The sequence below is a fragment of the Alosa alosa genome, chromosome 21 (assembly GCF_017589495.1).
Source record: "Alosa alosa isolate M-15738 ecotype Scorff River chromosome 21, AALO_Geno_1.1, whole genome shotgun sequence".
Lineage (NCBI taxonomy): Eukaryota > Metazoa > Chordata > Actinopteri > Clupeiformes > Clupeidae > Alosa > Alosa alosa.
This window is the reverse complement of record NC_063209.1, coordinates 16162246-16186245: the sequence shown is the minus strand read 5'-3', so window position 1 is coordinate 16186245 and position 24000 is coordinate 16162246. Positions and strand designations below refer to the sequence as shown.

The window sequence follows — 24000 nt, the reverse complement described above, 5'->3', positions numbered from 1 at the left end:
CCTGATGGGACTCCAGCAGAGAGGAGTCAGTGCGTAACACATTCTCTGTGGCTGAGGACAGAGTGTCATGCACTGAACTCATCCTTGAGCCATGAACAGAATCTTACGAAACAAAACCATTCCTTACGTTATTCCTTAGGAAGCTTTAACCCTTAAAAGGTGTACACTGGTGTGACGGGAATGTTGAAAAATTAATGTTCTAAAGAATATCTGGGTCCATTGAATTCTACATAGAATTTTAGAACCTTGAATTGTTGCATAACGGAATCTTATGTTAGAATGTTTAAAAACCCACACCTTTAGGTGGGGGATCACACTGCCCAGCGGCAAGTTTTCTTTTGTTCTCTATGGTTCGGCAGCTGAACGGTTGCAACGCTGGCATAACGCTAGCATTGAACAAGCTGAGCGTTGAACCTGGTTCAACTTTCAAAGCGCAACGCGAGCGTATTCAATTGTCAGTTAAAGGAACACCAGGAAACGTTTTCGTGTTAATTAATCAGCTTCGTCAGTATATGTTAAATGACTCATTACAGGGCGAATGAAGACTCTCTCGCCCGCCCCTACTGCCTGTAGGAAGAATATCCCGCTTGTAAGTTCAGTGTATCATATCCGCCGACCTTCAGTCTCACAAAGTCTCAGACATCGCGAGAAGCAGGATCAGTTTACATCCTGCATCCCCAGCACAGAGGCAGGCTAACGAAACGCTAGCGATTGTTGCTACATGTGTATTATGGCAGAGCCGGTGAAGAAGCAGCGAAAACCCTTGACTGAAGATGCAAAGAAAAGGAAAAGAGCTTCAGACCGGCGAGGGGCTCGCGACACTGCGTATCGAACGCATTACAGGCGCTAGGGGAGTTTAGCCAGAGAAAAAGCATCAGGCTTGCCTGGTGTCCCTTTAAGGCAAACCGTTTGTGTTACCATAGGAACGAGATAGAACTTATTATGGTCTGAGCGTTGCGCTACGCTTACCACTGCCGCTGGCCAATGTGATCCCTGCGTTAAGCAGCAGAACAACAAACACCCGGGCTACACCGGGCACACAACTGAAGGTTTACGGTGGGTTTCCACACAGCGAAACACCTTGCGATTTTCGGCCAGCGAAATTTCACCTCGGGGGCGTGACGGCGAAAACCGCAAACCTTTTGACTGCAGTGTCTAGCCAGTGGTGGCAAGCGAGCTAATTAGGCTAATCAGCTAGTTCAAACATTTAAGTACTTAATGAAGATATCCAGGGGTCTTTATGCCTCGACTAAGTTGATGTTGCCTATAAACAACAATTCATGTTCATAGAAACAACAAGGTCAATAAGACATAATATATTTCATACCTGTGTTGCAGCATGTAGCCTAGCTGTCTAGCTAGGTTTACAATGCAATCCAATGTCCTAAAATACTAGCATTTCGCCTGTCAGCTAGCTAAAAAGATTGAGTGGTTAAACTAACATAATATAGTGGTCTATTTAGTGGTGTATGTGCTCTGACTAAGTTCGTGTGGCATATAAACCACAATTCGTGTTGATCCAAGTGCCAATGTTCGTGTAGAAACATTTTAAATCACATACAAATTTTCGTGTTACATCTCAGGTAGTCTCCGCCATCTTGGTCAGACTTTTTTGTAACTCCCGCCTCTAAACACAAAGACGCGGACCTGATTGGTTCTTGAATGGTCCTCATTTAAATAAAGTTCAACTTTGGCCAACTTTGTTTCGCCTGCCTCGGCGATTCGCCTTCATTTCGCCCAACCAGGGCGAATTTCGTCTCCATTCAACCTTAATGAGAGCGACGCGAAATTTCGGTGTGTGGAAACACACCGTTACGTTCATGGAGCGTCTGCTGCACCAAGTAGCTTCCACTATAATCAATAGAACTGGCGACACCAGGCGTTGATAGCGGCGTGTACATTCGAAAACTAATTTTACGCGCTGTGAACTGAATGTGGCCCTGAAGCTCCCCTCTGAGGAGCCCTGCTTCTGCGCTGCAATAGTAACATGTGGTCCTGAGCTTCTACTAGTGCTCCTGCTGGTGAAACAGAGAAACGGCTAAACGCTTCTCCAGAGCAGAAACCCAAGATCTCCCGCGGCACTGCTTGGCTATGGAGAAGACCGACAGAGAGAAGAAAAGAGGAAAAGAACACAGTGGGGGAACAAGAGAGGAAGAGAGGAGGAGGGTTGAGGCGATTGACAGGGGTTGGTGCCAACTCCTACTTGTCTCTGATGACAAAGACATGGCATCTTGGTCTTCTTGAAGACCTTATTATATCATACCCGACACATACAGACAGACACACACAATCTCCCACCCTCATGTGCCTTTCAGTTGGAACAGGTCGAGATAGACCTGGCTACAACTCTTGCATGTTGGCTAAGGTCTGGGAGAGGTCTTCTCACCCTCACACATACATTCAGGACTAGTCCCAGACTTCCTCTCCACCTGCCTTTCAGATAGAACAGGTCCAGTTGAGCTCAGAGCATTAGTTGGCTCAGAAGAGGCGAGCGTCACACTCTCTCATAAACACACACTCTCCCTCTCTTACACACACACACACACACCCATTTGGAATTGCTGCTCCAGACGCCATCTCCCACCTCCATCTGCCAGCTCAGGTTTGGCTGCATGCCACTGCATCACTCTGCTTCCGTTAGACCTGCTTTAGTTGGCTCAGTCCAAGTCGACATATCCTCCCTCACATACACTGGAACTTGCCTTTTCCTCGACAGCCAGACATGACAAACTGACGCGCGCGCGCGCACACACACACACACACACACACACACACACACACACACACACACACACACACACACACACACACACACACACACACACACATCTAAGCCACCTGCAGATGTAGTTTAACACAAGCACATAAACAGTTTAATGTCATGTCGGCATCAGCATGTGTGTGTGCGTGTGTGGAATTTGTTTCACACCATTAAGGCGAGACACGGCAGGTGAAAACATTGTTTTTTCATGCACTGGTCAATTTCGAGATTTTGAGCTAGTATGTTACCTTAGCATGTATTCTATCACACTACTACAACAAAAAAGTCCGATTTACACATTTAGGTGTTTATTTCATTATATTGTGTCTACTCGCGCCTGTATATTTCTCCTAAATTCAGCAAAAGTTAGCATTCTAACCTTGCATGCACTCCCGCGACCGTGGTCCAAAACATAACATGTGTACTACCGTTGGAAAGCTCTGTTTTTCCTGTATCGCTATGTGATCCATATATGGACACTTCCTTTGTATCAGTAACCAATCCTTGAAAGTTCAAAGGCGAACGGAATCTCATTGGCTGTCTTTCAAGGCTGTTTTCTCAAAATGAGTTTCGCTCACACTCTGAGCTCAAAAACTCCACTTCAGAAGCATTACATACACCAAACTTTCTAGACTTATGCCTAACTATATGTCGAAGATTTCTACAGAGGGGGTTTGTTGATATATTATTCCTAGCCTGACTTACATGAGATTTTATGCCTAAAAACATGGAAAAAAGCGATTTTTTTAGGGCTAGTGACATAATTTTCTGATTTACAGGATAACAAAAGTAGATATTCATAAATCCCTCTGTAAATGTTTTCCCATCTAATATCTGAACACAATGAAAACATAATTTTGAACTTGGCTGTATCCAATGCTCAGGTTTAGGTTGCCTTAAAATGTATGCAAATTAGCGATATTTAATTAGATAATGCCCAATTTGCATATGTAAACTGATAAATTACAGCAAACTTGTAATACATTTTTTCTCATATTAATGTAAGTAATCAACTGGGGAAGTTTCATAGTGATATCTGCTTGTTAAAAATGTTACCCTATTCACCTGTAGTGTCTCGCCTTAATACAAGGAAACATAACACAGCCCAGATGCGAGTCCTAAAAAATGCGCCCCTAACACCTTGGTACGGAGTAGCACTCTGTACAGAATTGTTTTTTTGGTTCCACTCCCCCAAAAGTATAAACTATTTAGTCCCACTTCTGGAAGTATTTAGTCCCACTTCAGGAACTATTTAGTCCCACTTCAGGAACTATTTAGTCCCACTTCAGGAACTATTTAGTCCCACTTCTGGACCACATCTATGAACTATTTAACAGCAGGTGGGCATTTATATTGGATACATGTTAAGTGCTGTTCCCATGAAAAAGTTCCATGACTGGATGGATGAAGACTAAAAAACATGGACTTGGACCTAGATAACTTTTAGCTATCAATTTTATACATGTTTGTCCTGTAAGATCTTATCCCGTTCCAGGCACCATCGCCCATCTCAAACCTGCTTTGAGTCCCAAGTCTTTCCCCTGGCTCATACCTGAATTCTGCCATCAACACTAGTCCCACAATGCACTCTGTTGCGCTTGATCCGGTGGGACTGCAGAATGAGTGAACGCAGCTAGTCTGCCTCTGTGTTTGTACATCTTAATGTGACAGCGTGCAATCTGGTCTCCAGATCTGCACGTGTGTGTGTGTGTGTGTGTGAGTGAGTGAGTGAGTGAGTGAGTGAGTGAGAGAGAGAGAGTTTGTACATCTTTATGTGAAAGAGTGTAATCTGGTCTCCAGACCTGTGTGTGTGTGTGTGTGTGTGTGAGTGTGAGTGTGAGAGAGAGAGAGAGTTTGTACATCTTTATGTGAAAGAGTGTAATCTGGTCTCCAGACCTGTGTGTCTGTGTGTGTGTGTGTGTGTGTGTGTGTGTGTGTGTGTTTAAATACACATAATGTCATTATTAATAATACATACATTTCACAGCTAAATGTACTGGGACCAGACAGCCGGAGGGTTGCCGGTTCGAACCCCGACCAGTAGGCACGGCTGAAGTGCCCTTGAGTAAGGCACCTAAACCCTCACTGCTCCCCGAGCGCCGCTGTTGATGCAGGCAGCTCACTGCGCCGGAATTAGTGTGTGCTTCACCTCACTGTGTGTACACTGTGTGATGTGCGTGTTTCATTAATTCACGGATTGGGATAAATGCAGAGACCAAATTTCCCTCACGGGATCAAAAGAGTATATATACTTATATACTATACTGAATGCTGTTTTTTCTGCCAGTGGGTCAAAATTCTGTTTTTGTGATGGTTATGTTACTCACACACACACACACCATTTACACCCACCAATCTCTGGTGCTTGTTTACAAATATAGATCAGTGGAAAACAACAACAAAACAAGTAAACAAATCGGTCATGAGGGGGGGTGTGTGTGTGTGTAAGTGTGTGTGTGTGTATGTGTGTAAAAGCAAGAACTCAGAAAGTGAGGAACGTTACCTGTTCATTTTCAGATAAACACACACACACACACACGTCAGCCTTACCTGGGGGTGAAGATGGAGTTATGCAGGAAGTTCTCGAACACCTTGCGGTAGGCTGCATTGTCTATCTCGTTCTGAAGTTCCTCAGGATTTTTGGGGCAGGGGCAGCACTGGCCCTTCTCAGCACAGGGGTCCGGCTTCGTGGGGTTGGTGCCCACCCCTTCCACTTGCGCAGGGTAGCGGACCGGGGTCTTTATGCCTGTGGATGGAACACAAAACCAGATCAATGACTGCATAAAGGGCAATCAGACAGGATGCTGTTGTTACTTTTTTCTGTTCTTTTTTATTGGCAGTAAACATTTCAACCCCCTTCACTGTAAAGCGTTTGGATACCTAGCGCTATATAAATATAAGGTGTTTGTTTGTTTGTTTGATTGTTAGCATTCGCACTGAAGAATGAAAAACAATCATTTACTGTTGGAATTCAAGAAAGGACCTCATTTCCGTATTTTTGTTGGAAGTCACTACGGATAAACATGGCTGCTTAATAGATAGACCGTGCAGCTTTGAGGGAGATCAGAGAGCAGGAGCCTGTGCTGGTGAACAGTAACCAGGCAGAATTCCCAGCCTGCAAAGCTTGTTGCAGACAGACCGATCAAACAGGCCTTCAGGGAGCAGTACAACAGACTTGTGAAACAGTTAGAGTAATGGTTTAGTTGGCACAGGTGCTGATGCATGCTACAAAAAACACACACACAAACACACATTAGAGTTTGGTTTCCATGCTGATTTTCCAGGACAAACTATTACAGTCAACGTATTAATAGAGCATCTAAAGATCATTACCGTATTTTCCAGACTATAAGTCGCACTTTTTTTTCATAGTTTGGCCGGTCCTGCGACTCAGGTGCAACATATATATATTTATATATATGGTTTTGTCCTCTTCATGAAACATTTTTTGACTGGTGCGACTTATAGTCCGGAAAATACGGTATCTGACTCACTTTTAGTGCCGCAACTGCAAGAGTAGAGAAGCTAAAGAATTTGAAGTGAAGTTAAAGACAAAGGCCCTCATTTATAAAACGTGTGTACGACATAAAACAGGCGTAGGACAGGCTTACGTGAGCAGTGACTACGCTCGAATCTCACATCAAGTCTCAACTCGTGTACGGAAGTTTTTGAGGCGGCATAGCACGGTGCATCAGTAAATCGGCGGAGGATCAGAAAGTTGAAGAGTTGAATTCATGGAATATCTTGGACCTAAGACTTTTCCTGCACATTTGTAGCCTACTTGCCGTAATGTAGCCTGTTATGTTGACACATTTGATGACTTAGGATAGCCATATAGGCTATGTGGAGAGGATTACTTTCTCTTTGGAAAACACAATAGTCATAAATTATTCTTTATTATTTTCAAAGGATAAATGGCAGTGTTGTATGATTTTGTAATGGATGTATTACATGATGCATTCTCTCTGCGAAAATAAAGGCTGTTGCACTTAAATCGCTATAGTTTCCCGGGATTCTTGATGACACTTTTCTAGCTGTCAAAATGAACAAGGTTTAGCTGGACTTAAAACGTCACTGAGGCTATCTTGAGGTCACAAATGTTTCTCTTTTGGATGTATAATGCACCTCCAGGTCATAAATTCTAGGGGAGAGGCCTTTTAAAAGAACATATATAGGGGCGTGATATTTAAATTACGCTTGTTTCCAGCCACCACATTTATCAACAAACATTTATTTGTACAATGAGTGTACGATTTAGTAAAATAATCGCACTATTTACTAAAATGAGTGCACCATTTACTAAAAGGAGTAGATGAGCGCACAATTTAGTAAAATGAGCACACAATTTCGTAACACAAACGCATGTTCTCTCGGTATACAAATTTTTTTTAGAAGATGCCATGTCTTCCATTTACATTATAACATGCATACATACTTTTGAATACCCTGGAAATCCAGAGTTCTCGCGAGAGCACAATTTGAATTGTGCCCGCAAGATACTCTGGCCATGAGCAATGATCCAAATTTCTTCTATCTCTCGAGCGAGAGGGACCAATCAAATCGGTGTAGGCGGGACAAAGGCGAGCTACACTGATGACTGACACTGATGAATTGTTGTGATTGGTCGTAGCGTTATCCAACTGTGTGCAGTGAGAGTTTCAAATGCATGCTTGGTGCCGCCCTTCAAATTGGGCCATTTTCATTACTCATGGCCAGACCCTTAATCTGAAAGATTCCAGGGTCTGGTTTACCAGGCTAACTTTTGAATGTGAGCTTGAGTGTTTCTGACAGGGACAGGGACAGATAAGAGAGAGATAAGTGTAGACTAACAAAGAATTACATCAAGGATAGATAGCCCACGGATAAAATATCTATGAATCACCTTAAAGGCCCTTATGCAACATTTTCAACTTAATAAAACAGTTTAGAAATCATTGTGATTATGATAATTGTGATGTGAAATGTTTGCATTATTTTATCACTTTTGGGTGCTATAGGCTAGTTGGAACTGCCCATCTCAATGAACTAGGCTAAGCTATGCTAACGATGGGTGCTTCAGACAGAGTTACTGCACGCACAGAGACGAGAAGGATATGCATCATCTTAACTAACTCTGGCATCTGTCATTACGTCATTGTCTTTACAGTCTGCCCATCATTATATTTCTGGTTTACTATTCATTATTTTATTAACCAGTGTAACTTTACTACCTTTACTTTTAAGATCTTACCTTGGTTATTGTAAGGGCCATTTTTACCTTGTTAAACTTTTTTTTTTTTTTTTACTTCTTTTTATTTTGTTTTCATATCAGTCATGCAGTGCATCAAAACAAATTCTTATATGACAAAGTTGAATAACACATGTCAGTTTTAGCGGGTTCAGATAGGTAAGTCCATGGTATTAAGGGCATAGCCCTCAAGGATCAAATACTTAAAGACTGATTGACATCATTCAAGTTAATACATTGCTATTCCTAGATCTGCCTTCAGGCTCCAACAGAGAAGACACAAAAACAAAGACTAAAACAAACACAGGTAAAGAGAGAGAAAAAAAAAAAGTCATATTAAGTGGAGATGCAAAACAATAGAGGTCCAGTTATTGAGGAATGCTTGAGACTTTAGCTGTAAAACTGCAGTGATATGTTCCATGTGATACACCTCTTGGACTCTATCCCTCCATTGGACTATTGTGGGGGGCTGTGGCTTCAACCAGGAGGCCGTTATGACTTTGTTTGCAATTAGCAGAAGTGTCCTTAACAATTTTGTATGGCTATCCTCGAGGAAGTCCTCAGGTACTATGCCCAATAAAAAATTCATTGGTTCCATCGGCAGGTCTATAAATAAGCACTGCTTTATTTCTCTTTGAATATTTTTCCAGTATTCTAATACTTTTGGACAATCCCAAAATATATGTGTATGGTCCCCCAGTGAGCCACAGCCCCTCCAACACACAGGTGAAACATTACTCCACTTTGAAGAAACAAGTGGTGTTCTAAAATATCTCATTCTTAGCTTCCAACCATATTCCCTCCAACTGATGCTATTTGTTACCTTATGCCCTTGTTCAAATGAAGTGTCCCACTGTTTATCAGATATTACTGTATTCATCTCCAATTCCCATTTTTCTTTAATATCCAAATTGTTCTCTCCAAGATCTTCTTGTAGTGCCTTATATAAATACGATATAATTTTTTTTGTCACTGTTCCCTGTATAATTGAAATGAAAAGATGCTCTATTTTAGATGGTAGGGAACAAATCTTTTCCCATTCTTTATGTTTCTTTAAATAGTCTCTTATCTGTAAGAACCTGAAAAAGTCTTTGTTTGCCAAATCGTACTTTTCTTTAATTTGTTCAAAAGATTTTAACACCGTTCCCTCAAATAACTGGTCCAAGACTTCTATTCTAAACCCTTGTCTTTCCATCTTTCAAAACCCTTATCTAGTCTTGCTGGAATGAACTCTATATTTTTAGCTATGCTTATGGCTCTGGATATGGTCGTAGGTGATTGTATTTTTTTTCTTACAGTAGACCACACTTTCAAAGTATTTTTAACCCTTATGTTTGTAAGCTTTTTTCATCCTAGCCATTATCTAAGTTGAGGAATGGGAGAGAGTTCAATGGAACATCTAGACATTCAGACTGTTCCATCCCTACCCAAACAGTATCTTTGTCTTGAGTTAACCAGGAAACCATGGATCATAATTGGGCTGCCCAGTAATATTGTTTCAAATTAGGTAAATTCAGGCCTCCATTGATCTTTGTACATAGTAATCTTCTGAGTTTAAGTCTAGGGGGTTTGCTTTGCCATATGAATTTAGAAAACCATTTTCCTATAGTGGTGAAAGTAGCTGAGGGGACAGGAACAGGCAAAGATTGGAAAAGAAAAAGCAGTCTGGGGAGGATGTTCATTCGAATAGTCTCCACTCTTCCCATCAAAGAGAGTGGCAATATTTCCCATCTTACAAGATCTGCTTTAATACAGTTCTTCAACTTCCCATAATTGGCTGTGAACAGTTTTGATAGATCTGTAGTTAGAATTATTCCCAAGAATCTGAATCTTTGTGACCAGCGAAAATGAAGTCTTCCTGTTAATTGTGTAGGCCACTGCCCCTTTAACATCATAGCTTCTGACTTGGATTCGTTAATCTGATATCCAGAGAGTTCACCATACTCTTTAAGAGTGTTCATTAGAGCAGGTAGAGAAACAATAGGATCACTTATATAAAGTTAAAATGTCGTCAGCATATAGTGATATTTTATGTTCTGTATTTCCCATATCCATTATCCCCTTTATTTTCTCATTCTGTCTAATAGATGCCGCCAAGGGCTCAATGTCTATGGCAAAAAGCAGGGGGCTAAGACAATCTCCGTCTCACTCCTCGCTGCAGGCCAAAGAACTCTGAGCAGCATCCATTCACTCTGACTCTTGCTTTTGGCTGTTTATAAACAGTTGCTACCCATCTTATACATTTTGAATGAAAGCCCATCCCAGACAATGTCTTAAACAAAAACTCCCACTTCACAGTATCGAATGCCTTCTGTGCATCAAAGCTTATAAGCATCGACGTCTGTTTATTTTTCTTTGCACAGGTAATTATGTTTAAAGTTCTTCTTATGTTATTAGCACCCTGTCTGCATGGAATAAACCCTGTTTGGTCTGACTTAATAAGTGATCCAATATGTCTTTGAACTCTTTGACACGCTAAGATGCTTGTCAACAATTTCTGATCATTACATAACAGGCTAATAGGTCTATATCCTTCACATAGCGTTGGATCTTTTCCTTCCTTGTGTATCACAGATATGATGGCCTGTGACCAGGTCTCAGGAGGATTACCCTGGGAGAGCATATCTAAACACCTCAGTTAACACTGGTGTCAGGTCATTAATAAAGTACTTATAAAATTCTCCAGGGAGACCATCAACTCCTGGGGATTTATTCTTTTTTAATCTCTTTATTGCATTTCTTATTTCTTCATCTGTTATGGGTGATATCATTTGTAATGACGCATCCTCTGATAATGTGGGGAGCTCTAGATTTTTAAGGAAGATGTTGGTGTTATCAGTTGTCGTTTGTGACTTAGGTTCCATATATAAATTATGATAGAAAGTTGCAAATGCCTCTACCACTTCTTTGGGGTGTGAAACTGTTTTACCATTTGTTGGATGAACTACTTTGGCAACAGTTCGGTTAGCCTGGGCTTTGCGAAGTTGAAAAGCTAAAAGACGGCTAGCTCTGTTTCCATTCTCATAGTACCTCAGTTTAGTAAATCTTAGAGCTCCTTCTGCCTTCAGTGATAATAGTTTATCTAAGGCTTTTCTTGCTTCTGTAAGTTCAGTAATAACGTTGCTTGAACCTGCCCCCTTGTGTTGCCTCTCTAACACCTTTATTTTATTTTCTAGCTCCAGCTGTTCCACTCGCATTCTCTTCAGTTTGGATGAAACCTGTATGATCTTCCCTCTCATAACTACTTTTGCTCCCTCCCATAGTATTGTAGGGTTGACTTCCCCATTATCATTTGTCAAGATATTCTTTTAAATGTTGCCTCAACTCCTCAACAATTTCAGTGTTATTCAGTATTGATACATTCATTCTCCAGTACTTGAAGAAAGAGTGCGTTCCTAAGTGTAGTTTCAACATGACTGGAGCATGGTCACTTATGGTTATAGGCTCAATATGACAGTCAATTACCTTATACATATATTGTGGGGGAATATAGAAAAAGTAAATTCTAGAATAACTGTTATGCACATTGGAGAAAAAACTGAAGTCTTTCCCCTTGGGGTTTTTAACTCTCCATGGGTCTACAAGGCCCAATTCAGACATGAAATTATTTAACATATGTGTTTTAGGACTTGGAGGCCCCTTTTCCATTGGCGTCCTATCCATCTTTCCATCTTGTACTGCATTAAAGTCTCCTCCTACTATCAACATTCCTCTGGAATTATCTGTTATGATATTTGCCAGCTCTTTGAAAAAAATTGGGTCATGCTCATTTGGAGCATATACATTTAGAATTGAAAATTCAAGTTCTCCCACACTTCCCACCACCATTACAAATCTTCCTAATTTGTCCTGTACCACCTTTTCAGTACTGAAAGCCAAAGCTCTGTTTATTAAGATGGCCACCCCTCTTTTCTTTCCATGTGAAGCACTATATACTAGACTAACCCATTCTCTTCTTAGTTTCATATGTTCATTTTCACTTAAATGAGTCTCTTGTAGCAGAGCAATTGAGCAATGTGTTTTTTTCAACTGATTGAATATTTTTTTCCGTTTTATAGGGTGATTTAAACCATGGACATTATAACTGACTATATTTAACTTATTCATAGACAACTGTACCCCTTCATACCTTTTAAAATAAACATCCTTTCTTCAATATAAAATGCACCTTATATGACTGCACAGGTATACCATTTACATGTAAAATCAAACAATGCAAGAAACAAGAACACACAATCAACAGGAAGAAAGAACTGACTTCCAAAAGCCCGACTGATTTAAAAAACATCAGTCTCAACGAGGACGGAGAGTTGTGACCGGTCTCTCCGGGGTTGTGCACTATGTGCGAAAGGCTATAGGCTACGCAAATCAAACGCCTTTGCTATGGCCTGTAGGTTGCAGGCCAGATAAAACAAAACAAAAAACCCAAAAGCTCCTCCGGTGAGGAGAGTCTATATTTACATATTTTACCGTAGCTTTCTATGAATACACTAGCCAAAACGTGTCCATCTTACAGCTAGGATAAGAATCATAACTTAACCAAGACCTACTTACTACACTGGATATGTTTACAGCAGGCGTTAGTCTTTGTGAAGTAGGCTTTTCAGATCTGCGTTGGTCATCATGTTATGCCTGTGTGCTCTATCCATCTAGTTGTTCTGTAAAAGTTCGATGAGAAGAGTTCCCGTTCATCACGTTCAACGTGGATACCCAGGTGCTTGAGAGTTTCAGCTGCGGTCTCCGAGGGTTGCGAAGGTCTTCACGCCGGAATCTAGATGGATCTTTAGCTTTGCTGGGAATGGTGATTGCGCTTTAATGCTCTTCTCTTTCAATTGCTTTATTATTTCCCCTAACTTGTTTGCGTTTCTTCTGAATGTCAGCAGTGTAATCTTGGTCGAAGAACATTTTCTGGTCGTTATATGTCACTCCTCCACGACGTTTCCATGTTTCTTGAATTACCATCTCCTTAACCCTGTAGTCCAGAAATCGGACGATAATGGACCGGGGTGGATTCTTCGGGTCTTTCGGCTTCATGGTTATAGAGCGATGTGCTCTCACTATGTTTAAGTCCTGGCCCCCCGGCAATGCCAGTGATGTTCGGATAAGGTCGCTCATGAACTCCAACATGTTGCTGTTATTTTCTTCGTCCTCTTTCACTCCATAGATGCGCAGGTTGTTCCTTCTCGCTCTCGATTCCAGATCCTCACATTTGGCAGCCACATTAGCCTCTCGATGGAGTAGATAGCGGAGGGCTCTCTCATTTCGTTGATTTTTTTCCTCGGAGTCAACCAGTCTCTCTTCATACTCTGTCATTCGTTGTTCGAGTTGTGTCGTCCTGTCTGCCACTTCGCTAAGAGCAGTTGCTACCCTCGTTAAGGATTCTTTGGTATCCTTTGAAGCTTCAGCATGTTAGCCTCAGCGTACACAGTTCGGTTAGCACTGCCGCCATGTTTTCCTCACTTAGCTCAGAATCCGGTTGGTCTTTAGACGTCTTAGATTGCTTGTTGGGCCTCTTTCCTGATTCTTTTCGAAGGTTCGCCATTATGATTTCTTGGTATGATTGTTTTTAGTTTAAAATAAAAATAAAAGTAAGCTTTGGCTAGTTTTTTTAAAGACTCTCCTCAGGAGCGCTGAAATCAGGCTGTTGCCTTGGTCATGACGTCACCGGAAGTCCCTTGTTAAACTTTTCTATGTGTGTTTTGTTTTTTCAGGACAGTCTGGGCTACCCATATCTGGGAAAGTATAAGGTGATAATGTTTGATGGATGATGCCTTACTTACGTCAGCCTTTATATCAAGGAAAAATAATTTGCTTCTCATGAACCTATTCATGCTTTTGCATTTATGTCACCAGGAAGCATGCCAGTAGAAATATCGATTCATATTTCTGTCGGTGGGATTGTCTGGAATCTGGCAATACAAGAATCATGATGGTGGGATACACTATGGCTCAGCAGTTTACAAAAATATATGTACTGACATAAATATTTTATCTATTCTAAATTGTTTTCATTGTCTTGTCAATGAACCACTGGATGAAGAATGTGCCTTATATTCCTCTGCATTTGTGACCTGAAGTAACCTGTGCTTACATAATGTGCAGATGTCATGTAGCCAAAAGCACACCGGTCCTTCTTACAGTGGCTAAGCTAACTGCTTACCTTTAGCGCAGTAGTTGTGCTGGTAGAGTGCTCGCTCTTCGGGCTGCTGCTGCCAGCGCACCAGGTAGAAGGTGTGATTGCCATTGGGGTGTACTGGAGGGGACCACCTGAGCACCAGCCTAGTGGAGGAATTAGAGAAGGCCCGCAAGTCCATAGGCATCGACGGCTCTGTATACACCACATCATAGCACATACAGAGGAGATTATTCAACAGAGTACATTCAGGGGTTAAAGCAATAAAAATGTCTGTGCCCGAAAGTTATCAAACATTTATGGGGACGTCATATATACTGTAGTCTCATTGCCTCTTTTCAAATGTTAAGCATACCAGCTCACGCCTGAATTCAGGCACGATGCCTGAACACTTTAAGCCCTGTACATTAGTTGAAGCAGTTATTCAACTAATAAAAGTGATAGCACCATTACATATCAAGCAGCCGAGGGGGCTGATGGGGCTTTCTCACTCCCTCACTCTTACCTGACGCTTTGGTGCGAATGTAGACAATGTCACTCTTGGCGTCGCTGCGGTCTTGCGAGAGTGAGAAGGCCTTGACAAAGATGGCGTACTGCGTCCAGGGCTTCAGGTGGCTCAGCTGCACTTCTGGGTCGTGGTTATGGTCCTGCGGAGCTTCCAAGTCCAGCATGTTCCAGCTGTTCAGGCCGCAGCTGACCTGGCCGTCAAACCCTGTGATGTTCTGGAAAGGTCTGAAAGCGCAGAGAGAACAACCCAGTCAAACAAGGGGTTTTCTTGAATGTTAATCCTCATTTTCAAGTCGCTTTGGATAAAAGTATCAGCTAAATTAATAAAATGTAAATGTTAACAGAAAAATGCATTTTTAAAAAAAATAAAATAAATAAATAACACGTCAAAATATATTTAAAAAAAATAGCTGGAAACTGCAACAGGATATTAAGAAGCAACCATTTTGACATGATGTCAAAAACCTCTCTGCTCTGTCCACATCCACTATTAGTAGTCAGTATGCAAACCAGCCAGTGCCATCTCTCTTGCAATACCACTTTTACCATGTGTGGCTCTGCATCAAATACAAAGCAAGTCAAAGGCAGAGCGCCGTCACCATCATAATGCTGATTTCATGACAGCTCGAATCCGACACACACAGCCCTTTTAAGGAACAGACTTCTAAAACGTTTGTCTTCGCCAAGTTTGTCTGACCGAACAGAGGACATGTTGTGCCGCTTTATATGTCGTTCTGTCCCCCACACCTAATCATAACACAGCAAACGTGCACAGTGAGGGACAGCGGTCTATTAGGGGGTCATTAAGGACCATTAGGGACCATTAGGGGAAGGAAACACTTACGCCTCTTTGTAGTACACCACGAAATCAGCCTTGTGCTGCTGGTCCGGAGGGCGGTACCTCTGCCATGTCAGCGTGATCTCGCTGCTGGTGGTGCTGTTGGACGTGAACGTCAGCTTCCCACTCTCACCTGTTGAGAGAAGTGTGTTCACACAAGCAGCGGAAACAGCGGACGCACGCACAAACACACACCGATGAACGGTGTTTCTTAACGACAAGGCAGATCTGTTTACAGTGAGTGCACTCTCATTTCTATTCAATCACCAAAACAAAGATGATTGTGTGTGTGAGCGCGCGCATCAATAAATGTGAGTATATGACTCAGCATATTTTTTAGGTGGTGAGATGGGGGATATACCCTTTATATGTACATACATGTGTGTGTTTGTGTGTGTGTGTATGTGTGTGTGTGTGTATGTATGTATGTGTGTGTGTGTAGGAGGTGTGAGTGTGTGTGTGAGTGTGTCCGTACAGCTGGCTCGGTCTCCGTTGTTTCTGAAGCTGTCCTTCTCGAACTTGCCGGAGATGCCCGTCTTCTCCCACATGGTGCTGATCTCGCTCATGCACAGCTTGGGGTTGAACTGGAAGAGCAGCTTCCCCGCGCGGATCGTCAGGTTGTGGGAGCTCCAGTTCCACAGCCTCTCCAGGTCCTGGTTGTCCAGAGCGGAGAAGGCATACATGCTGCAAAGAAAACGCGCACACGCACACACACACACACACACACACACACACACACACACACACACACACACACACACACACACACACACACACACACACACACACACACACACACACACACACACACACACACACACACACACACACACACACACACACACGAGAATATTGTAAAGGGGATGTCCAGTACTGTAGTACACACACACGCACACTTATTTCTTCTCTCTTTGTAAACATCTAAATAAGGGCAGATTGACTGTGGATCCAGACAGTTGTGGGAGCGGGATTCACTGGGGTACATTTCTATCAGTTAAGGCCTAGTCCCCACGCACCAAACCGATCTTTTTTCCTCCGCCTTCCCCTGAACCGTGACAAGAATATTTGCGCCCAAACGGATCCATCTCAACACGACTCAACACGCTATTTCATCCCCCAGGCCTATAGGGTGGCACTGTTTCTTTTACAGAAATTGACAAAAACTTGCTTTACAAACAGACAGAATAGGCTACTTAATTAAATGGCTAGTGCAAGGAAACCAGAATTGTTTGTGTGGACTGATGGTGAACTGTCAACTGTAAAAACTAATACACTTTATTTTACGGTTTGTGAAGGGTGCAGTCCCGGCCCTTTATTTGGCTAACGAGGTAGGCCTACTAATCACCTTTTACTTTCTTTGGTTGTAGGATAGTCCATGATTCACATTAGTTTTGGCTATCACCGCAATTAGGGCTACTAAACGCAAGGCTTACCCAAGTTCTAGGCTATTCTGTCGCCACATTTATAATATTGCTATAAAACCTTCTGTTAGTAAACATTTGCATTTGCATTCAGTGTGCTACCATCGGGCTTAACGTGAGTTCTAAGCCGCCTTTGTATGATTATATCTGATTTCACTCGACTGTGAAGGCATGTATATATGTTGTAAGACATGTAAAATAAAATGAATGACACTGGCACTACTAATGACAAATTAATGTAGCCTAAACTTACAATCAAGACTTTCCTAATAACTAAGTTCTCGCCACTGACAGTAGCTAGAATGCATAAAAAACACAGGGAAAAAACAGTGTTCAGTCCACCAAGTCATAAGCTATCGGCAGCAGCACCAGTTGTGATATTTATCTTACGGAGTGTAATCAGAGGTAATGTCATGTATGAAAACTAGTATTGTTAGGCAATTCTATAAGTGCAAGTCTAGGTCAGCTGAGGTGTGGCGATGACATCATCGATACGCAAACAGGATGTGCGGTTTCACTGTCTAAACGAATTCAAATGGGCTACGGTTTCAGATTTTTCCACTCTGGGACCAGGTTTCAGAAAAAGCGGGGTTTCGGCAGGCGCTTATAGGGTTCGCTTTGGACGCCGCCAAGACTAAGCAAAACCTCTGCTTAACCTAAAAAAGCCGCCTCCGTGTGGACAGGCCCTAAGTGAGAGTGTGTGTTTGGAGTGAGCATTTCCCACAGCATAGCAACACCTCGGCCGGGTCGTCCCCAGGGCATGCTCTACGGCCCATGCAACAGGAAGAGCACTAGGAAGCCATCCTCACTCGCGCTGTCACTTGTAAATCAAGTATGCAAATGGGCCGAATGGGGCACACAGACATGCAAATGTTCACGCGGAGATGACAAAAGACACGGAGCAGGAGGCACAGATGGTCCATACACATACTCTCTCTCTCTCTCTCTCTGTCTCTCTGTCTCTCTCTCTCTGTCTGTCTCTCTCTCTCTGTCTCTCTCTCTCTCTCTCTCTCTGTCTCTCTCTCTCTCTGTCTCTCTCTCTCTCTCTCTCTCTCTCTGATCCGTGTAATTTCTGGGAAGCAGAGTGCTTTGCAGTCGAGTGCCATGTCGTGATTGTTCCCAGGGTTGTTCATGTGTGTGTAGGCCATAGTTGACCTGAGGGGGTTCCTATGTGGCAATCTCTTAAAACGTGAACTCTTTACACTACATCTGGCAATTAACCTTTCTGACAATAGTTTGGGACAAAAAGAGGTTCAAAGAGGGGGCTTCACAGATGCAGGAACAATGTGCTCGTGTGTGTGTGTGCCATTTACTCTTCCCAGAACCATTGTCCTTTAATGTAGTGCAGACTCCTGAGGAAGGAGAAAGACTGGAGAGAGAGAGAGAGAGAGAGAGAGAGAGAGAGAGTATGTGTGTGTGACGTACTCTTCCCAGAGGTGTTCTCCGTTGATGTAGCGCAGGCTCCTGAGGAAGGAGAGTGACTGGAGTGTGTGGGAATGGCGGATCCTCACATAACCCGTCACCGTCTCAATCAGACCCATGAAGTTCTCCAGCTCCGCAGTGATGTTGTCTAGACGGACAGAGAGAGGGGGAGGGAAGGAGGGTAGGAAGGAGAGAGAGAGAGAGAGAGCGAGAGAGAGAGAGAGAACATTTTGAGAATAAGAGGGTAAAAGAGAAACACAGGGCAAAGAGGGACAGAGAGAAAAACAAGAGCTCATTTAGGATGAGAACAGTGAACCACACACACACACACACACACACACACACACACACACACACACGACAGACAAACCAGCTCAGACTGACTAGCCCGTCTTGTCTGTCCAGTCCTGCCCTGCCCTCCTCTATCTGCACCAGGTCAGAACAAGTTCTGATCCAGCCCCGGGCCTCGGAGAGTACGGGCCGGTACCGGGCAGACGGATGAGAGGAGCGGTGGGTAGGTGGGTGAGTGGGTAGGGGTGTCACGATTCTCCAAATCCTCGATTCGATTTAATTTTCTTCGGTTAGACTATTAATGCATTCCTGATATGCTACTTACTTTTTTTTTGGCCTTTTCTGTTTCGGGGCTTTTATTTTGAAACCACTTTTTATTTTAAACCGTTTCCATTTTCTACCATTACCTTATTCATTTGTTTTCCACTACCCACCTACCCACTAAGGTAGGTAAGTAGGTGGGTAGGTAGGTAGGTGGGTAGGTAGGTGGGTAGGTAGCTAAGTAGGTGGGTAGGTAGGTAGGTGGGTGGGTATGTAGGTAAGTAGGTGGGTGGGTACTCACCTCCTCTGCGGATGTTGATGTTCAAGTTGCCTTTGATGACTGTGCAGCCCTTGAGGTTCTGAGCTGCGTTCACAGAGTCGATGTTCTTGGACTCGCAGATCTTATCGCACACGCCGTCACATGCTTGACAAAACATACTGCAGAGAGAGCGAGGGAGAGAGAGGAGAGAGAGAGAGAGAGAGAGAGAGAGAGAGAGAGAGAGAGAGAGAGAGAGAGAGAGAGAGGGAGAGAGGGAGAAAGAGAGACAGAGACAGAGAGAGAGGGAGGGAGGGCGAGAGAGAGAGAGGGAGGGAGAGAGAGGGAGAAAGGAAGAGGAGGAAAGGGAGAGGGGGAGAGAGAGAGAGGGAACAAGCAGGGGGAGGGCAGAAAGGAAAGAGGTATCGAGAGGGATGAAAACAGAAAAAGAAAATGAATATGGAGAAGATTCACTCAATCAGCCATTACACCTCAGTTCACTCTGCCATACAATATCTACCCATACATCTGATTAAAACACGATGGGAGCTTTTTATGAATGTGTGTGTGTGTGTGTGTGTGTGTGTGCGTGTGCGTGTGTGTAGCGCAGAGTGGCACAGGCTGCGTAATACCTGCGGTCCGTGCGCATACTTACGCATTACCCTGCTCTGAAGATGGGCTTAAAATCCTTACTAATGGGTTTAAACGTCATGTCCAGTAACCTGTGGCAGCCGCTTTATGGAAGTCTGTGCTGCAAAATGCCTTTTAATAGGCTTATTGAATTACAAATAGCTATCCCAGGCTTAACATAAGACCCTTCACATACTCAGCCTGGCGCAAGGCATCTCACAATCTTATACTAGCCTCCCAACTTTAGAGTCATCCATTAGGTCCACAGCAGAACTGTAGAGACCTGTGTGAACTTGATGAAGTAAACTGGAACATGCGTGTGTGTGTGTTAGAGTTTCTAGTTCTGGGACCTTGATCTGCTGTGACCCGTGTGGATGTGTTGGTGCGGTTCTACAGCTTTACAGTGTTTGTCATGGTGGGTGAGCCTGAGCTGCTTCAGAGCTCCATGCAGGTGTGAGGCTAATAGGCTTTGATGGGAGGGCGGATTGTGGAAGACCTTGGGCCACATCTCACAGGAAAGGTTCACGGCCAAGATTCACACACACACACCTTCAAAAGGTTCTCATACGAGCCTTAGGCAGTCATTAAATCATCTAAAGGCATCTCCAAGGTTCTGAGAGAGCGACGCTTGTGCTGCCACCAAAAGGTCAGGCACACTCGATGACACAAAGAGTTAGATCGCCATGCTCGCCAAAGAGTTAGATCGCCATGCTCGCCATTGTCTTGTGGCGAGCATGTGGCCGGTCACAAACCAGACAGACAGACAATCAGTTGTGTGTGTGTGTGTGTGTGTGTGTGTGTGTGTGTGTGTGTGTGTGTGTGTGTACACTGTAGGGGGCGTATGTTCAGTAACCTCTGGCTGCCGTTGCGAGTGAATCCTGGCGGGCAGTCGGGCATGCACTCGCCGGCGTGGATGACGAAGGACTCGGAATCGGGCAGGTGCACCTTGGCACAGACGTCCATCGAGATGCAGCGCCAGCCCTCGAAGCGGTAGGTGCCCACCGGGCAGTCGGCCACACATCGACCCTCGTGGTAGTAGTGGGCACAGGCGGCGCACGCCATGTCGCTGTCCGGGGCCGTGCAGCTGCCCAGGCACTGCGGGTGGCAGGCACGACCTCACCACAGACCCAATGCTCAGGGCACACCCACAGAGAGCCGAGAGAGAGAGAGAGGAGAGACAGAGAGAGCAGGAGAGAGAGAGAGGGAGAGAGAGAGAGAGAGAGAGAGAGAGAGAGAGAGAGAGAGAGAGAGAGAGAGAGAGAGAGAGAGAGAGAGAGAGAGAGAGAGAGAGGGAGGGGGCGAGAGAGAGAGAGGGAGAGAGAGAGAGAGAGAGGGAGAGAGAGAGAGAGGAGAGAGAGACGAGAGAGAGAGGGAGAGAGAGGAGGGGGCGAGAGAGAGAGAGAGGGAGAGAGAGAGAGAGAGAGGAGGGGCCAGAGAGAGAGAGGCCAGAGAGAGAGAGAGAGAGAGAGAGAGAGAGAGAGAGAGAGAGAGAGAGGAAAAAGAGAGAGAGAGAGAAAAAAGGATCAGCTGGTTTGTTTATGGTAACACTCTTGTTTGCAAAAAATCAGAACTCATTTGTAACACTTTTATTTTGAAAAAAAAAAAAAAAAAAAAAAAGATCTCAATTGAAACACTTTTGTTTTGAAAAATCAGAACTCAATTGTAACACTTTTGTTTTGAAAAATCCGAACAATTGTAACAAAGAAATAAGCGGGGGATAGAGAGATAAAGGAAGAGAGATGGAGGTGGGGAAGAGAGATGGAGGTGGGGAAGAGAGATGGAGGTGGGGAAGAGAGATGGAGGTGGGGAAGAGAGATGGAGGTGGGGAAGAGAGTGCCATTACTACTGCCACCCAAAGAGCCAGTTGAGCCAATTGCCCCATGCTGATGTGTGCGTGATGGGGTGTTTGTTTGTGTTTGTTTACACAAGGTTAATGACTTAATACCATTACACAAACAGTGGTAAGCTCCTTCTCTTCCACCACCAAACTGGTGAACTGATGGCCTGGCCAGGTGCTGATGGCCTGGAAGATCACTGGCTGGCTGTGACTGACACACACAGTGTCCAGATAGACTAACAGAAAAAAATAATTCACACATACACTGACACACCAAACACAAGCTTGAATGCTCTCTCTCACACACAAATAAACACACTCACTCTCTCTGACCTTGCACACACCCCCCAACATGCCTAATCAAATGGCTCTAGTATGTGCACCTGCACTCTCAGCCCCTAACACACAGCATCTGATTTTTTTTCTGTACACACTACACAACTTTATGTATGTTTTATGTGTGTGTGTGCATGAGGTGTGTGTACATACAGTATGTGTGTGTGTGTGTGTGTGGTTATGCGTGCACAAGAACTGGTTTAAGCTCCTAAGCTGGAAGGAGTCTGCTAAACAGGGGAGCTCACACACACTCTCTCAAATGCACACTTACACACACACACACACACACACACACACACACACAAGTACACACACTCTCTCAAATGCACACTTATACACACACACACAGACACACACACATACACACACTCCTCAGCAGCTCCACGCAAGCTCCAGCTCAGCTCCAGTCCAGCGCTCCGCTCCAGGTCTTCCAGGAGGCCCAGCCCAGCCAGGCTCCACTCATTGCAGCAGCAGCAGCAGCCACGGCATATAAGCAGCCTGGCCCCAGCGCTATCTTCTTAAATAAGAGCGCATTGTAACAGGCAACGCAGAGCAGAAGAAAAAATGAATCAGGCCAGGGCCCAGAAACACACAACACACACACACACACACACACACACACACACAGACAGACAAGTATAGAGAGAGATTGTTTGCGGGAGGGTGAGACTGTAAGAAAAACTGTATATGTCCGAGAGAGGAGAGACAGAGAGGTAGTTTGTATTTGTCTGAGAAAGAGGAGAGTGTGTTAGTGAGGCAATTGTGAAACAGAGGGGAAAAAAGGACAGACAGACAGACAGACAGACAGACAGACAGACAGACAGACAGACAGACAGACAGAAAGCTCAAAGGAATGCGCACACACACGCACACACACTCTCCAGCAGTGATATGAAGAAACACTTCCCACTCATCCACAAACAGACACAGTCTGGCTTCTCATCATCTGTCTGATGGCAGGCAAACACACAAACAATCATGTAATCTTACAAACAGTTTAAAAGGAGACCCAAATGCATACTCATACAATCAGCCCATCTGTACTCTATAGTCATTTAAAGACACACACACACACAGAAACAGGCAGACAGACAGAGAGACACACACACACACACTGGTAAACAAGCCCATGTGAGTCAGTGGTAGTTTTCCACTGTGGGAGGGGGCTCTTGTTACCCATAAGGCACTGGGAAGGAGGGGGGTGTTCTGGAGAGTAATACACAGACAGGCATGCACTCTCTTTCAAACACAAACACACACACAATCAGTACTACAGGTACATTAAAAGGACCAGTGTCAGATGAGGGGGTCCACTATAGCCCCCACCCCCACCCCTACAAGCACCATCACCCTCTCGGTGTGCAGGTTGTGTACCGGTATGCATGCTAGTGTATAGGTGCAGATCCCTAAAGAATGAGTATGCAGGTGCGAGAAAGAGAGACACATGGAGAGGGTCAATGTACATGCATGTCTGGGTACACTGTCTGAATGTGTGTGCGTATGTGGAGTGATGCGCATGTGTGTGTGTGCGTGCGTGAAATGGTAGTATTCTGCAGTATATGCATATATGTGCATTGGGTGCATGTGTGTGTATATATGTGTGTGTGTGTGTATGAGAGAGAGAGAGAGAGAGAGAGAGAGAGAGAGAGAGAGAGAGAGAGAGAGAGAGAGAGAGAGAGAGAGAGAGAGAGAGAGAGAGAGTGTGTGTGTGTGTGTGTGTGTGTGTGTGTGATGGAAAAGTACTGCATGCTGCCCAGTGGACACACACTGAAAGGAAGAAAAAAAAACAGAAGCGAGGCCAACAAAGGAGCCGAGAGTGACCCCACGCTCCGCAACACACAGCCAGGGCACAACACAATTCCTGCCATTCCTGCAGACTTGCAGGCACGCACGCAGGCACACACACACACAGGAACACATGCATACACACTGGAATACATGCATACACACTGGAATACATGTACATGTACACTTACACACAGACAGACAGACAGACACAGACAGACAGACAGACAGACAGACAGACCTCCAAGTCACCTCCCCCCCAGCTCCTCTGTGTACATCAGAAAGTGAGTGAGAG

At 44.1% G+C, this 24000-nt stretch overlaps 2 protein-coding genes across 2 annotated transcripts in view; one reads left to right on the top strand and one right to left on the bottom strand.

Annotated features, from left to right (window-relative positions):
• LOC125286186 (insulin-like growth factor 1 receptor) overlaps nt 1-20858 on the bottom strand; it is a 36798-nt gene extending 15940 nt beyond the window's left edge. The window contains 8 exon segments of the mRNA XM_048230973.1: nt 5312-5507; nt 14149-14316; nt 14627-14853; nt 15473-15599; nt 15942-16150; nt 18313-18457; nt 19163-19299; nt 20601-20858. Of these exon segments, the coding sequence (XP_048086930.1) occupies nt 5312-5507; nt 14149-14316; nt 14627-14853; nt 15473-15599; nt 15942-16150; nt 18313-18457; nt 19163-19299; nt 20601-20809 (1418 nt within the window). The 5' untranslated portion in view covers nt 20810-20858.
• Nucleotides 20859-20959: 101 nt separating this feature from the next.
• Nucleotides 20960-24000, top strand: part of LOC125286867 (putative uncharacterized protein DDB_G0271982) — a gene marked incomplete at its 5' end in the record, with an annotated part of 12538 nt that continues 9497 nt past the window's right edge. The window contains 2 exons of the mRNA XM_048232179.1: nt 20960-21049; nt 23554-23613. Coding sequence (XP_048088136.1) covers nt 20960-21049; nt 23554-23613 — 150 coding nt within the window. The remainder of the gene's footprint in view (nt 21050-23553; nt 23614-24000) is intronic.